The following is a 16,113-nucleotide window of genomic DNA, read 5'->3' on the forward strand; positions in this document are numbered from 1 at the left end:
GCCGAAACGCATGTCGCCAACAACGCCGTCAATTTAATGTGGACACTATCGGTCTCCCAAAGAGGTCACAGTAGACTTGTCAGGTCTTACTCAATTGTGATGTTAGTAGTATCCAGGTGCGGAAGTCGTGGCATCGTACCATAACTGGGGCAATATACAAATCCAAATGTTCAGTCTCCGGTTAGGACCGTTACATATTATTCCCAGACGATTGTCCCAATCGGGAAGCAAAATGTGGTTCGTCTAGGTCTTAAAATTAACTATTATATTATGTAATTATGAGTGTCACTTCTAATATTTAATGCTTTCCATTGGAATAATGCAGGAGGTTAGGTTTGAACGTGGACCTACAGAACAATTGATGGGTTGAGAAAAGATTCCGCTCAGTTAAATAAAGTTGATCTCACTCATTCTAGGACAACTGGTCACTTAGGCCCCAAATAGTCTCGCTTGCTCAAGCCAGTACTTTCACAAAAAGGTTATCGTTTGTTCCAAAACACCCAAATTTCACTTATTTTGGTCCTTGGAAGTTGGCATTTCCTACTTGGCTTTGAAATAAAAACACAAGAGATTGACTTTCCAATATTGAGAGGATTTATTATACAAAAGTATAAAGGCAGTCACCCCCCTCCCATCCAATACAATAATTCTTCATTCAACAGATCTAGACAATAAATAATTAGACAGAAAACAAAACAAAAAAAGATTCAGACACCTCACACGGCACCGCCATCACAAATCACTGGTTCCATTACACAGTCTTCCTTGTTCTAGAACAGGGGTAAAGATCTCCAGTCCTTAAGAGCTACCAACAGGTTAGGGTTTTCAGGATATCCCTGTTCAGCACAGGTGGCTCAATCAGTGGCTCAGTCTTCGACTGACCCACCTGTGCTGAAGCAGGGATCATCTGAAAAAAAACTTAACCTGCTGGCAGCTCTTGAGGACTGCAGTTGGCTACCCCGTAGATCTAGAATTTGCACCCGACTCCATATTGTCAGCAGATCCAGTTCCCTTGTAGTGACAGACATCCTGTTCTAGAACATTTGCTGCTTGAGCAGACAGAACCACGTCGCAAAGCAGAATGTTTCGCTGGCGTCTCTAGTATGGCGTCGTTTTCCATATTAAAACGCCAATCATAATTATCAATTGCTTTGTGAACTTTTACCTTCCCAGTCCGGTTTAAAACAGGTATAATGCATAAATGCTCTAATTGAGAAAACATTTATCCCCCCCCCCCCCCCCCCCCATTTATGTAGCATTTGAAAAAAGCTCTTTCATGCTTCTTAGGTTTATTTTTCTGGTTTTACATGGCACTCCTAAAATATGGAATTGTCTTTTTTTGGGGGGGGGGGGGGGGGGGGAATCTTTTGATAGCGTAAAAACGCATTTGGTTTCTGCTCTGCTCACAGGAAATAAGTGGTTTTGTTGTCCATTCACTGAATCACAGAATTCAATATATAGATTTATTTATTTTTAAGTGGATTTGTGCGATTTCCTGCAGCCTCAAATCTTCTAGAGTGCATTGAACCTTTAAAAACGTAGGCTCTTAATAGAGTATTAAGCGCTTTTCTCCTTGACGGAGGAGATTAAAGCTCACTTCATTTGAATGAGACTATAACCTGCACCAGCAAGACCGTTTCATAGCACATTAAATAATGACCGTAGACAAGTTGGATCAGCCAAGGAGTCAAATAGCAACGCAAGATTTTCCCAGAGCTAACCATGTTAGAACCAGTAGATGATTCCCCTCCCCCCCCCCCCCCTATTAAAATACAGGAACTACACCCATGATTCAGTGGTATAAGTAGTTATCTGATGGAACTGGAAACCAACCCGTCTTCAGCCATGCTGAACTGTATAACCTTGCAGCACTGCAGGGGAAGGTGGTCTCCTTTTAACAACACACACAGGATTGACAAACCTAGGACTTTCATTCAATATGCTTCATTGTGCTAAAGAAGATTTGATCACCATTCATTTGAATGGAGCAGAACTCCAGCAGCTCCCCAGCATATTGAATATAGGACGAGGGCTACACCATTTTTGATTACTGCTCCTGTGCCAATTAGTTCTCGCGGTTCGGGAAGATGCAGGATCCAGTGTGCACGGAGAATAGGCTTTGGAAATAAAGTCAAGTTGCAGCTTTTAACTGTCCGAGCTTGCAGGCCTCTCCGGCACCTTCTTTGCTGCCTGTGCAGGGGGGGGAGTGGGGGAGGTGTCTAGGACATGTTGCTTTTGCAAAGCACTAATCTCCTCACTGGTGGCGAAGGGGTTAATATCAAACCAGATTCTAGCCAGCCTCTTGCATTCTGGGATATGTAGTTCCGTCTCTTGACAGGGCTAAAAAATACCCACAGTAAAGAGACCAGTTCCACGAGGCATTTCTCGTCGCACTTTTGATTTGATCAGTAACAAAAAACAAAACCCAACAAATCAACTGAATTAAAAACCCAAACTGTCCGGTACATTTAAATCATCAAACGGTCAATTGCAAAATAGAGTTAAAAAAAAAATAGTATAAACCTTGGAGATGTAGAAAAATGTTCGCTGCGGTTTCACTCGGTGCAGAAGAAAAACACATCGTGCCCCTTTAGGGCTGGCGAGGGCCTCAGGACACGGTCCTGCTCTCCTCTTTAAGGTGAAAGGGTTAAAGAGTCGATTCTTTTTTCCGTTATCATCCCATAACGTATGCATTTTGCAGTGCACCATGTAGCCACACAAGGGTTGATGTTTTCACAAGGGGCAAAGAACATCTGAATTGCCTGGAAACACAAGAGGAACACGTGCCTCCTTGTGTGGTTACACACAACGCACCAGCACCATGAAAGTACCCCTGAGGTAGACCAGGCCCTGCTCTATTTCTACTGGTTGAATGAGGCACGCTTGTTACAGTTCTCCGCAGTCTGGTTGGACACTTTGGCGTCATGTTAGCACCTGGTTGGTTTGTTCTCTGGGTAACAAGCTCTCCTGTGAGAACAGCTGGTGATCTTAGCACAAGCTGCAAAGCATCATGGACATTCCTGTGCCTCATGGTCATTGTGCTAAATGAATCCATGTTTTCCTCTGGTGCCAGAACGGTCTGCGACACATTGCTCTGTACCAAAGTGGAGGATGATGAAATTCACGTTTGGAAAGATTGGGAGAACAGCTTGCGTTGTGCAACTGGTTATCATAGGACAAGGTCAGTCATTTGACCTTCACAATAACAGGGACCACGCTGCTCTCTGTAGCAAACACAAGGCTTTCGATATGCCAAAGGCCAGCCGGGCATTTTCATTCATGTTTGCAGCACGACCAATGCATGGCTGGGAGTAGGAGTAAAGAGGGGTGGGGGGGGGCAAGGTGAACCAGCTCAGCTCCTGTTCACTTTTAGTTATGTGCACTGTTGCCGTTTGTTTAAGACTGCCATTCCCATAATTCACTTGGATGGTGCAGGATCATCCTCTTTTCACAGTTGAGTTGGTCACAATAGCTCATAATTCTATGTACAATGGTGGGAGGACAGGAAACCCCCTGTACCCCTTTTGTAACCCCTCTCCTTCCTGGAGTCTGAGGATTGCTTGACTGGTGCAGAGCATATTGAGTAAAAAGTTAACCTGCACAGAGCAAGAACAGCCTCTGGTTTACCAAAACTCACAGAACCTCCTCCCCCACATGTCCAGTCCCCTGTAATCATGCAATAATTTTCTGTGGTATCTCCACAGATGCACGGAGGAATATGGCGTTATCACGCACATAGTTGCGTTTCTTTATGTCCTCATGGGAGATAAATTTGGGGTAACCGAAGCCAAGGGTACTCTCGTCCAATGAATTACGGGAGCCACTGGGCTTCTGGAAGTTCTTCCAGTTGGGGTCAGGGTTGAAAGTCTCGGAGATATGCTGGGGCTTAGACAACGATGGGTCACTTTGGTCCAGCAGGGAGAACGTGACACGGTATGAGAACGGCCACTCCAACAGGTTGTCATACTCCCCGGGCAGGACCCTAATGTACACCGAGAGGTAGCTGCCTTCGCCACTGCCATTACCATTCAGGAAGGCAGAGACCTGAAGCTTGTAGCCATAGCGGTGAGTGTAGAAGCCCGGGCTAAAGGACTCATAATTGCCTCGGACCTTGGCCTCCTGCAGCTTGCGAGAGTAGTCGTTAATCTTCCAGATAAGCATCCCTTCAGTGCTTACGGAAAGCTCCTCCATCTGCTTCCTCAGTTCCAGGATCTCCTGCCGCTGCCGGCTGACCAGGGAAGACATCATGCTTAGGTGGGACCTCATGTTCTCCTCAAGGTGTCGGCTTATGCTGATCTTCGGGCACTAGGAAGTAAAAAGAGAAACTGGTCATTGTCTTTGTCTCTATTTCTTATTTCCACCAATAGAGGAAAGGGAGCTACTGTTCAGATGTATCTAATGAACAAGAAATGGAAGGATGATAGAAGTGAGAAATCCGCTGATCATTAGAGGAGCTTTCTCACTATGGACTAAAGTAAATTAAGGACAAAGGTATAAAGCAAAGTGGCACAGTAAATAACTTACATTAAGATAAACAGAGTAAAGATAAGGGAAACAACTAATCTATTTAGTTCCAAGTATACATTTAGCTCCATTAGTGATAAGAGGTATAGTGCATTGTAAACTGCACCAGCTCTGAAAGGAGCATGCATTAGCAAAACTGGAGACCCATTCTCCCTGTAACCTCAGCTGCCCTCTCTCGGCACAGCTTCCCGCTGCCACATACGCTGCAAGAGTAAACCTCACAAATCAGCAGTCAGCTATACAAAGACTCCACACCCCACAATGCATTTGAAAGCCAAAAACGAAATAAAACAAATGGGAAATTCAAATTGATGTCATCTGAATTTAAATAATAAGGGCTTCTCTTTTTCTGAACCTTTAGATTTGCCATTCAACCTTGTCCCCTACCAGACAGGGCAGTTATTTTTTTTTATCTTCAGAAAAAACTAATTGGAGTGATCTGATGGATGTTGTACCCCTGCCCATCCCCCACCGCTTTATTCCACTTCCTTCGTTGCCCACAACCATTACAAGAATGCCTATTTTTTCCTGTAACTCCTATAGTGCCAGAAGAGGCTCTGTAATGCATTGCAGTACAGAAGTCTTTAAAATGCAACTAGGATATAGGTTTGCGATTTGCCAAGAACATATATATGTTGACATTTCAATGAAAACGGGCGCCGTCACTTTTTGCCCCTTGAAGTCTCACCCTGTGTTTGCAGCCCGAGTCCTTGAAGGGACAAAGCACCAGGGCAGAGCTGCAATTGTCCTTTAGGTGCCCGGTCAGGTCCTCCCTGGCGATGCTGGATGTGCCACACTGGTTGGGGCACGGCACCGGGTAACGTGGGCACTGTTGCTGGTGACTCTGCAGGGTAAAAAGGGAGTGTTACTCAAGAGCCGCAACATACAACAATGTATCCATTGTGTGTTACGATCCTTCCTAATGCAACCAGGGATGGACACTAAGAGAGGGTGGCATTGGCTTCCAGGTCTCTATATCCTGTATCTCTGGTCACATGCACAAAGCACCATATTCCTTCTCAATATATATGACTCTGGTGCCCAGTCCCAACCAGCCAACCACCTGCCATCACAATACAGAGACAGCGCTCCCTTCATACATGTATCCTCCATTCACACACTGCTTCACCATTCCCATCCTGAGCGCACACCGAGTTCTGTGTGCAGCAGGAGAAAATGACTGCTCTATCATCCTTCTAAGAGACACATTGTCGTCGTCCCCATATAAAGAACTTCACGACCGACAGGACAAACAAAATCCCACGTCCACAACCTCAGCCCAATACAATGTCCCCCTATACACAGAGCTTCTCCTCCCTCTTCCTCCCGATACATAGAGTCCTACATCTTCCCCCTCCAGCCATACAGGTGGATAACTCCAGCTGCCTGCTAACCCCAAAGCTCCATCATCTCATCCGACATGCATCTATCGCATGCCACAGCGTAAAACACAGCTGCTCCATCATCTGTCGCCCTCCATACACACTGATCTCCACGTAAAAATGTCAAGTACCTTAATAACAAAAAGATTAGAAAATAAAATATAGGCCCCTTTCAGTGTGAGATGGGCAGGCAAGTTATTGAAGGTAATTGGAAGAGGCCGAGGTATTAAATCAATTATTTGCCTCTGTATTTATGAAGGAGTCCATTGCAAAAATAGTGCCACAGGAGGAAGCCACAACCTCTATATTAACGAACAATTGATTAACTGAGGAAGAAGTGCACAGATAAAATGAAGGTAAACAAAAGCACCTGGCCCCGATGGCATGCACCCAAGAGTTCTCAAGTAGCCAAGTGCAGTAATAGCCAAACCATTACAGTTAATATTCAAGGACTATTTCCACAGGCGCAGTACCACAAGGTTGGTGTAAAACAGACGTGGTGCCTATATTTAAAAAAAGGGAGCTAGATCACAACAAGGGAATTACAGACCTGTAAGCCTGACATCAATAGTGGGGAAACTACTTGAAGGTTTAATGCGGGATAATATTCAGGAATAACTAGCGGATAACAAAATGGTTAGTAATGTCAGCATGGATTTATGAAGGATAGATCATGCCAAACTAACCTTATAAGTTTTTTTGAGGAGGTAAGTAGGAATTTAGACCAGGGTAATGCAGTTGATGTGTTCTACTTAGTTTTGCAAAGGCTTTTCATACGGTTCCATACAAGAGGTTAGTGTACAAAATAAAGAAAATTGGACTCAGTAATAATATTTGCACCTGAATTGAAAACCTGATCTACTATGTAACTAGGTTAAGTTCCTTGTCTGGCTCTTACCTGGATGGTATCAAACACAAACTCTTTGCTGCAGTAAGGACAGGGTTGCGTACGCTTGGGGCACTCGGTCAGGGAATGCTGGGACAACACGCGCCTCATCATGCGAGCGCCACACTTATTCTCACAGTACACACTCTCTTGGGGGCAGCAGCCCTGGTGATCCTTCAGGGGGACATTAAAGAAATGGGAAGGGTTATACATCAGTTCGTTACAGTATCCATTACTGGAACAGGGTCAATGTTCAAAAAAATATATATGGTGTTACAGACAGCACTCCCAGGATACGATCAAAATCTATAATGTCTGGTGCATGGGAACGGCAGGAGGGACCCTTAGCCCTCCCAAAACTATAGTGCAAAAATAGGTGATGTTCCCAGCACTCAATGAAAATATAACAAGACAACACTGGAATATGCCAAACAGATAAATTGTATTGAGATAAGCGTACACAGAATACAATCTGGAGCATGCTACAACTATCCTTAAGGGGGTCTATGCGTACAAACACGTGCCAAATTGGCGTGATGGGAGGGAAGTGGGGGAAGGAAGGGAAAAACAAGGGAAAAAGGGAAGGTTGTGACAATAAAAATGCCTAATGGCAAAAAAAAAAAAAAAAAGAAGTGATAAAACAAAGGGGGGCAACGTTTCGGGGCAGGATGCCCCTTCCTCAGGCCCGTTCCCACAGATCCCTAAACAAGGAACCTGTGGTACTTCCCTTGATACCATAGAAGTCTCTCTTCCGTCTGAAACAAAATAGTGTAAAAATCCACCAAATCAGAATAACAATGTGTTGTACTGCCAAAGACAGAAAAGTAAATGAACAAATGACAAAGAGCCAATAGTCCCATCAATGTGTCCACAAAGGCTTACAATACGGATATACCCAGAGATCCAATTAATTCCTGAACCTGTGATGATACCGGATACTATAGTATACCTGCTCGTGTAACTGGTGAATATACCCAGACCACAGCATTATACAGGACTTCAAGAGTCTAAGCATATTCCTCAGGCGGATCTTGGAGCTATAAGTGTTTCATTTCGATCTTATGATGTCCCTAGTTTACATGCTTCCATTTTCGGGAGTCACATGGAGCAACCAGGGAATTTAGTGCAGTGTTGGAATCACAAATCAAAATATAATTTAATCAGGTTCTGGGTCCCATGTCATAATTTACTAGGAATGAGGCGCCTTAAACCTCTCCAGCTCATTGATCTGCATCATATGTAAGCAACTTAGTCAATAAGTTTTAGTTTGGCAGACACAAGCAGAAAGGATGATAAAAGTGCGATGATTGATGTGTGCAACCTTTTCAGGAACGTTATATATCATCTTGTATATGTGTTATTAAACAAATACTACCCTGAAAAATAAAATCATCTTAGGCGAGTTTGAGTCCACTTAGATGAGGGAACGTAAGAAATTCCTTAGTTTGTGTACACCTGTTGACATTTCCACTGTATAAATATGAATATGCAAACTAAGGTACAAGGATGTCAAGGAAACGAAAATATCCTGTTTTTGCAGATCTCACACAGACAATATAGAGCAGGGGTGGGCAGACTTTTCAATCTGCAAACTGCCTACTCTTCCCCCTCCCCCTCCCTTATCTGTTGTCCGACGTCAGAACTTTATTTGACGCCACGTAGCCATGGCGACTGCCAGAAGCCACCAGAGACAATGTGAGTGAGTTACAGAGACCACGCACGGGCTCCTCCGGCGTTTAATTTAAATGCTTTGGGGAACAGCGTGGGGCCTCTGTAAGCGCCCCCCAGTTTGTCGTCCCCCGGAGAGCCGGCGTACTAGAGTCCCCCGGAGTGCCGGAATACTAGAGTCCCCCGGAGAGCCAGCATACTAGAGTCTCCGGAGAGCCAGCGTACTAGAGTCCCCCGGAGAGCCAGAATACTAGAGTCCCCCGGAGAGCCGGAATACTAGAGTCCCCCGGAGTGCCGGCATACTAGAGTCCCCCGGAGAGCCGGAATACTAGAGTCCCCCGGGGAGCCAGAATACTAGAGTCCCCCGAAGAGCCGGAATACTAGAGTCCCCCGGGGAGCCGGAATACTAGAGTCCCCCGGGGAGCCGGCATACTAGAGTCCCCCGGAGTGCCGGAATACTAGAGTCCCCCGGAGAGCCAGAATACTAGAGTCCCCCGGAGTGCCAGAATACTAGAGTCCCCCGGAGTGCCAGAATACTAGAGTCCCCCGGAGTGCCAGAATACTAGAGTCCCCCGGGGAGCCGGAATACTTGAGTCCCCCGGAGTGCCGGAATACTAGAGTCCCCCGGAGAGCCAGAATACTAGAGTCCCCCGTAGAGCCAGCATACTGGAGTCCCCCGGAGAGCCAGCATACTAGAGTCCCCCGGAGTGCCGGAATACTAGAGTCCCCCGGAGTGCCAGAATACTAGAGTCCCCCGGAGTGCCAGAATACTAGAGTCCCCCGGAGAGCCGGAATACTAGAGTCCCCCGGGGAGCCGGAATACTAGAGTCCCCCGGAGAGCCGGAATACTAGAGTCCCCCGGAGAGCCAGCATACTAGAGTCCCCCGGAGAGCCGGCATACTAGAGTCCCCCGTAGAGCCGGCATACTAGAGTCGCCCGGAGAGCCGGCATACTAGAGTCCCCTGGAGAGCCAGAATACTAGAGTCCCCCGGAGTGCCAGAATACTAGAGTCCCCCGGAGAGCCGACATACTAGAGTCCCCCGGAAAGCCAGAATACTAGAGTCCCCCGGAGAGCCAGAATACTAGAGTCCCCCGGAGAGTTAGAATACTAGAGTCCCCCGGAGTGCCGGAATACTAGAGTCCCCCGGAGAGCCAGAATACTAGAGTCCTCCGGAGAGCCGGAATACTAGAGTCCCCGGAGTGCCAGAATACTAGAGTCCTCCGGAGAGCCGGAATACTAGAGTCCTCCGGAGAGCCGGAATACTAGAGTCCTCCGGAGAGCCGGAATACTAGAGTCCCCGGAGTGTCGGAATACTAGAGTCCCTGGAGTGCCAGAATACTAGAGTCCCCGGAGTGCCGGAATACTAGAGTCCCCGGAGTGCCAGAATACTAGAGTCCTCCTGAGAGCCGGAATACTAGAGTCCCCGGAGTGCCGGAATACTAGAGTCCCCGGAGAGCCGGAATACTAGAGTCCCCCGGAGTGCCAGCGTACTAGAGTCCTCCGGAGAGCCGGAATACTAGAGTCCCCCGGAGAGCCGGAATACTAGAGTCCTCCGGAGAGCAAGAATACTAGAGTCACCCGGAGAGCCAGAATACTAGAGTCCCCCGGAGAGCCGGAATACTAGAGTCCCCCGGAGAGCCGGAATACTAGAGTCCCCCGGAGAGCCGGAATACTAGAGTCCCCCGGAGAGCCAGAATACTAGAGTCCCCCGGAGAGCCGGAATACTAGAGTCCCCCGGAGAGCCAGAATACTAGAGTCCCCCGGAGAGCCAGAATACTAGAGTCCCCCGGAGAGCCAGAATACTAGAGTCCTCCGGAGTGCCAGCATACTATAGTCCCTGAAGCAGCTTGCTGCTGCATCTCTCTGTTAGAATTACTGAAGGAGAGGTATCCTGCATGAATACACGAAGTCTCACCTCGTACACCTCCCCAGTGAAGTCGCTGCCACAGAACTCGCATCGGACTTTGCGCTTCGGGCAGTCGTGCTGCATGTGGTCTGGCAAGTCCCGTCGGCTCAGTTTGGTGCTACAGCGGTTGGGGCAGGGGATCACATTGAAGGCACAAAGGTTGAGATGAGTCTGGAGGTGAAAACAGTGGATAAGGGAGTAAATCAGTAATCAAGGTGTCATGCTACCTTATTTACACACCGAAACATGCATTTCTGCTCTAAAGTATAAACAGATGTTATAAAAAATAATTCCCCCTGTATGTTCTTTAACATAAATATACCATAAACATGGACTAGAGTATTGCGCTCCCTCGTTAAAAAGAATGGTGCTCACCAACACTATTTTGTTTAATGGTGCCATGATCTCTGCATAGTAATGCATTGCAAACCCTTCTGGCAATGAAAGGATTAACAAAGCTTTAATGTGATTTTATTTCACATATGTATATCCCACTTTCAAGTATGTTGTTGCGCACAGAGCTGCAAGTAGAGACGACATGTTCCTATAATTATAAACAATTACAGACGTGCCTGTAGGACACAATGTCTCAACTCTTGCTGCGCATCATATCTTATTACATTAGCTATGTTTATACTATATACTAATAAAATAGGCTCACTATACCTGACGTAATTAAGGGAGAAGGTTAGCTACTTAAAGCTACTCACAAACACGCGAGAGTTGAGGCATTGTATTTTATAGACAATCCCTGCCAGCTCTAACACCAGGACCCACTATATCTATCTACACAGTATCTATCTCAAAAGGAGAGCTACTGAGCGTGGCCAAATGTATACAACAAAAGACAGAAATGCCCAATTCTACATCCAATGTGACAACATACATACAGTAGTTAAATACTTCAATGTTAGTATTCTCATGAATAAGGGTCATTTAGTTACACAGGCAATGCTAAGACCTGCAAACTGGTCATGCCGTGACGTGGCTGCAGGCTTATAACGCTTTGGTGAAAAAACGGAAAGTGAATCCCTGCACTTCGGTTAACAATATATGTGAAATAAATATATATATACATGATGTGCAAATCTATGAGATAAAGGAGACTTTTAGTTACATCCTTTGATCACATAATGCCCAAGCCTGCCTATGAGACTTACCTTGGCGTTTGGTGGCAGGCTTGGCCATTATTTGATCAAAGGATGTAACTAAAAGTCTCCTTTATCTCATAGATTTGCACATCATGTATATATATTTATTTCACATATATTGTTAACTCATTAGGCAGAAGCGCAGGGATTCACTTTCCGGTTTTCACTATTGCATGGCCAATTTTTTCGCCTAGCTGCATGCTCCTTGCATGGATGAAGCGCAGGTGATCATATATTTGTTCCATAATGCTTTGGCCAAAGGGTTTAACTAAATGACCTTTATTCATGAGAACACTAACATTTAAATATTTAACGATGTATTTTGTCATATCGGATGTAGCATTGGGTGTCTTTGTTTTATTTTATTGACGTGACTGTGTATGTACCTATTAGTATGCAAGTACTGGTGAAAGTTACACAATGCGTAAACCTGGATAATCTGATTGTTTTTCATCATATCTAGACGTGGACTCAACACAATCAAGACATTTAAAAAAAGACAGTAAATAGATTTTTGGAGGGTGGTCTAAGGTGGGAAGGGACGGGATGAGCATTTGGATTATGTTTGTATTAAAGCAGCAATCCGGCCTTCCTTTTTTTTTATATATAGTTATAAGATTGAAGCAGGGGATCTCCGGAGCTGAACTATGTTAATTTCTGCGTCAGGGACCGCCTACTTCCCGAGAAACGTATCTCCGTAGGGGGTGCCGGTTGCAGCTCTGGCTGGGCTGTGTGGGGCTATCGAAATGGCGGAATTAAAGCTTCCGTGTCACACCAGCCAATAGGAAGCCATGGTGTCATCCTTTGAGGCTTCCTATTGGCCTGCATGATCGGGACATTAATACCTGCGGAGGTATCTCTGAAGCCGGGGGTCCCCGGAGCCGAAATCAACTTGGAGGTGTGGTGGGAGGGGGGGGGGGGGGGGAGAAGCAGGGGGACACCTGCTCATTGAAAAATTCTAATGACAGACACATATTAAAGAACGAGTACATTTTGCACCTTTTGTGAGAGTGGGCACCCGACAGTCCTGATGCCTCTGTGCGGGCATCTGACAGTCTGTGTCCTCCTGTCTCCTCACCTGAAGTTGTTTAACCTGTCCGCTCCAACGACACCCTTCTTCACTGTGTATACAACGTATGGTCAAGCCAAGGACCAGAGTTTCCAGTTCCCGGTCTGGGTAAATCTGAGAGACGCAAGGAACAGTGTTCATAAAGGAGTAAGCGAGAGAGAGAGAGAGAGAGAGAGAGAGAGAGAGAGAGAGAGAGAGAGAGCGAGAACAAACGTTTCTCTGTAAAGAGACTACGGGGGCCATTTTCAGAGGGTGGGAAACAGCTGCCATGTTAGATGTTTGTTGGTATGTGGAGCGGACAATTGACAATAATCCCTCAACATGTGTAGGGGCTAGTGGAAAGAAACCCACAGGGCACCTGCCAGCTCAGCTGGGGCTCAGGAACGCATGTGTCGAGGATTGCCTTGGGAGGGAATGGATTTGATATTTGTAGTGCTTGTAATGGTGCCAGCGTGTTCCAGCCACTCCGCAGGAATTGCATCTCCTTGTGGAACATGTATGAAAGGAAATCCTATATAGGTTTAGAAGAAGAGGGGGACAGAACGGATCTCAGCCTCTCCCTGACTAATGACAGGCTGTCCTGACTGGACCTATTCATATTTCCCATTCTTAGAGAGGCTCACTGCACACCGGCACTGCCGCCCCCCTGATGCTGCCCTCACAATGTGGCTTTTCTACTGAGCATCTCAATACTTTAGTGACTTTTGCTTTATCACCCCCCTGTGCTGGGGTTGGCTCTGACAGGGGACAAAAGATTGGGGATTTGGGGATTTCCCCCCCCCCCCCCCTCCACCCCTCTTATTGGAGCTGCATTAAAAGAGGCGCTAGGAACAGTAGGGCTTTGTTGTGGGCCGCAGCGTCTCCAGGGCTCAGCACATCGTGGTTCTGGAGTAGTTTTCTTTGGCAGAGATACATTGGCCATTATTGCCAGGGGCTTACTTCAGAGGATCTAGCCTCAAATGGAACACAAACAGTCTGCAAAGAAGAGGAGGAGCCAGAAACCCTATAACATGCAAACTAGCTCGTTACATGGCAGACACCATATGTTCAACTGCTAATGGGAAAGATCGCCCCTATGCCACTATTTCCATAAATTGTAGAATCAATTTTTGTTTCTTCAATAACAGGATAAAAAAATAAAATGGGTATTAAAATTGGAAAATGAATGGAGAAGCAGGCAAAGGCATATAGAACGGAAACAGCATGTCCCCGGCACCAGAGAGGGTCAGGGCGCAGATGGACCAATCAGCATTGCAGAGCGACGATTCGCAGGTTTCTCACCTTTGCGTAGTCAAGTGGAAGCTGATCTTCCGGACATTTAAACACACCTTCGCTGCAAGACAAGAGAAGACAAAGTAAAGGGTGTGTCCAGGGATGGAAGATCCAGACACGTGCTACAAACTCTGCCGAATACACAGAAGTCTGACAATGAAATGTTGGAAACATTTGCGTGTGCTTACCAATTATATACAGCACATTAGGAATAGTGAAAGGTGCATTGCATAGAGTGGGTTCCCTTATTGCGACCCCAATATATGTTTGGAACTTTAGTGCCAGTGTAAATAGGTCTTTACAACAAGCATCTTACACTGCACCAGGGTTTAATCTTTTTTTGGTTAAGGAACACCAATTATGTTGTTAAATTCTGCGGAACCCCAACCCTCTCTAATAGCGCGTCTGAGATCAGATGTATTGCAAGGAACCCCAACCCTCTCTAATAGCGTATCTGAGATCAGATGTATTGCAAGGAACCCCAACCCTCTCTAATAGCGCGTCTGAGATCAGATGTATTGCAAGGAACCCCAACCCTCTCTAATAGCGCATCTGAGATCAGATGTATTGCAAGGAACCCCAACCCTCTCTAATAGCGCATCTGAGATCAGATGTATTGCAAGGAACCCCAACCCTCTCTAATAGCGCATCTGAGATCAGATGTATTGCAAGGAACCCCAACCCTCTCTAATAGTGCGTCTGAGACCAGATGCATTGTAAGGAACCCCAATCCTCTCTAATAGCACGTCTGAAATCAGATGCATTGTAAGGAACCCCAACCCTCTCTAATAGTGCGTCAGAGACCAGATGCATTGTAAGGAACCCCAATCCTCTCTAATAGCACGTCTGAAATCATATGCATTGTAAGGAACCCCAACCCTCTCTAATAGCGTGTCTGAGATCAGATGCATTGTAAATTCTTCTGTATTTGGTACAATTTTCAAATACAGGCGTACCCCGGTTTAAGGACACTCACTTTAAGTACACTCGCGAGTAAGGACATATCGCCCAATAGGCAAACGGCAGCTCACGCATGCGCCTGTCAGCACGTCCTGAACAGCAATACCGGCTCCCTACCTGTACCGAAGTTGTGCGCAAGCGGGGAGACTATAGAGCCTGTTACAAATGCGTTATTTACATCAGTTATGCACGTATATTACGATTGCAGTTCCATCGATAAGTGGAAAAAAGGTAGTGCTTCACTTTAAGTACATTTTCGTTTTACATACATGCTCCGGCCCCATTGCGTACGTTAATGCGGGGTATGCCTGTAATCAGAAGATTGCAGGGAATCCTTGAGGGATGCCCAGGGAACCCAAAGAGAGAGGGAGTGGCTCAGTGAGTAAAGACACTGACTGGCACGGAGTTTGAAGCTTGTGACCTTGGGCAAGTCACTTTATCTCCCTGTGCCTCAGGCACTAAAAACATAGATTGTAAGCTCCACGGGGCATGTACCTGTGCCTGCAAAATGTCTCTGTAAAGCGCTGCGTAAAATAGGAAGCGCTATATAAGAACATGCTATAATAATAACAACCCCGGGTTGAATAACACTGCACTACATAGACACCAAAAGCCTGGACTCATTGCTACTGTCCCACAGTCACTCCTGCCAAGCACTGCCATCTACTTCACATTCCCTCTGCCGTCGTTGCCAAGTTTCCCAACATACAACTTAGATTGTAAGCTCTATAGGGATTTCCTTTCTTATTGTCGGACTCTGTTACAGTATTGTCTTTGTAAAGTGCCGAGTACAGTACGGGCGCTATATAAAGATATAATACATAGAAACACATGAATCTGGCAACTCCACCCCTAATTGCTCCTTAATTCTCAACTTGCCCCCAGCACATTCACAACAGAGAAATGTAATGTTTATTTTACACACAAATAATGTATTTATATTCACGTTATGAATGTATTTGTGTAATAGGAGATGCAGTATATTTGGGGATATTTATGAACACACACACACCTCTCAAAGAATTCTGGGCTTCTAACCTCGCTTTATTATCAAGATAACAAAAGATATATTATATAGGACTGGGTTATCGGCCCCCCTTACTACTTGGAGCAAACGTGGCGTGTGTGAAAATGCCCCCAAAATGCACTTATTCATTCATCAGTCACCATGTGGTTAATGTTCTTTCCATTTGCTAAACCAGAGCTGGGGTCATCGCCCAGCTTTGATCTTTTTCCAAGAACTTACAAAGGATAGAAAGATATTTATAGGATGGATAATGTTTAGTGGACTTAA

The 16,113-nt window shown here is 45.8% G+C and overlaps 1 protein-coding gene across 1 annotated transcript in view; it reads right to left on the reverse strand.

The window, feature by feature from the left end:
- Positions 1 to 576: 576 nt before the first annotated feature.
- TRAF4 (TNF receptor associated factor 4) overlaps positions 577 to 16,113 on the reverse strand; it is a 39,579-nt gene continuing 24,042 nt past the window's right edge. The window contains exons 2-7 of the mRNA XM_075589247.1: positions 13,869 to 13,920; positions 12,597 to 12,701; positions 10,377 to 10,538; positions 6,805 to 6,966; positions 5,213 to 5,368; positions 577 to 4,305 (exon numbers count right to left, since the gene is read on the reverse strand). Coding sequence (XP_075445362.1) covers positions 3,673 to 4,305; positions 5,213 to 5,368; positions 6,805 to 6,966; positions 10,377 to 10,538; positions 12,597 to 12,701; positions 13,869 to 13,920 — 1,270 coding nt within the window. The 3' untranslated portion in view covers positions 577 to 3,672. The remainder of the gene's footprint in view (positions 4,306 to 5,212; positions 5,369 to 6,804; positions 6,967 to 10,376; positions 10,539 to 12,596; positions 12,702 to 13,868; positions 13,921 to 16,113) is intronic.

This window comes from Ascaphus truei, chromosome 3, assembly GCF_040206685.1.
Source record: "Ascaphus truei isolate aAscTru1 chromosome 3, aAscTru1.hap1, whole genome shotgun sequence".
Classification (NCBI taxonomy): domain Eukaryota; kingdom Metazoa; phylum Chordata; class Amphibia; order Anura; family Ascaphidae; genus Ascaphus; species Ascaphus truei.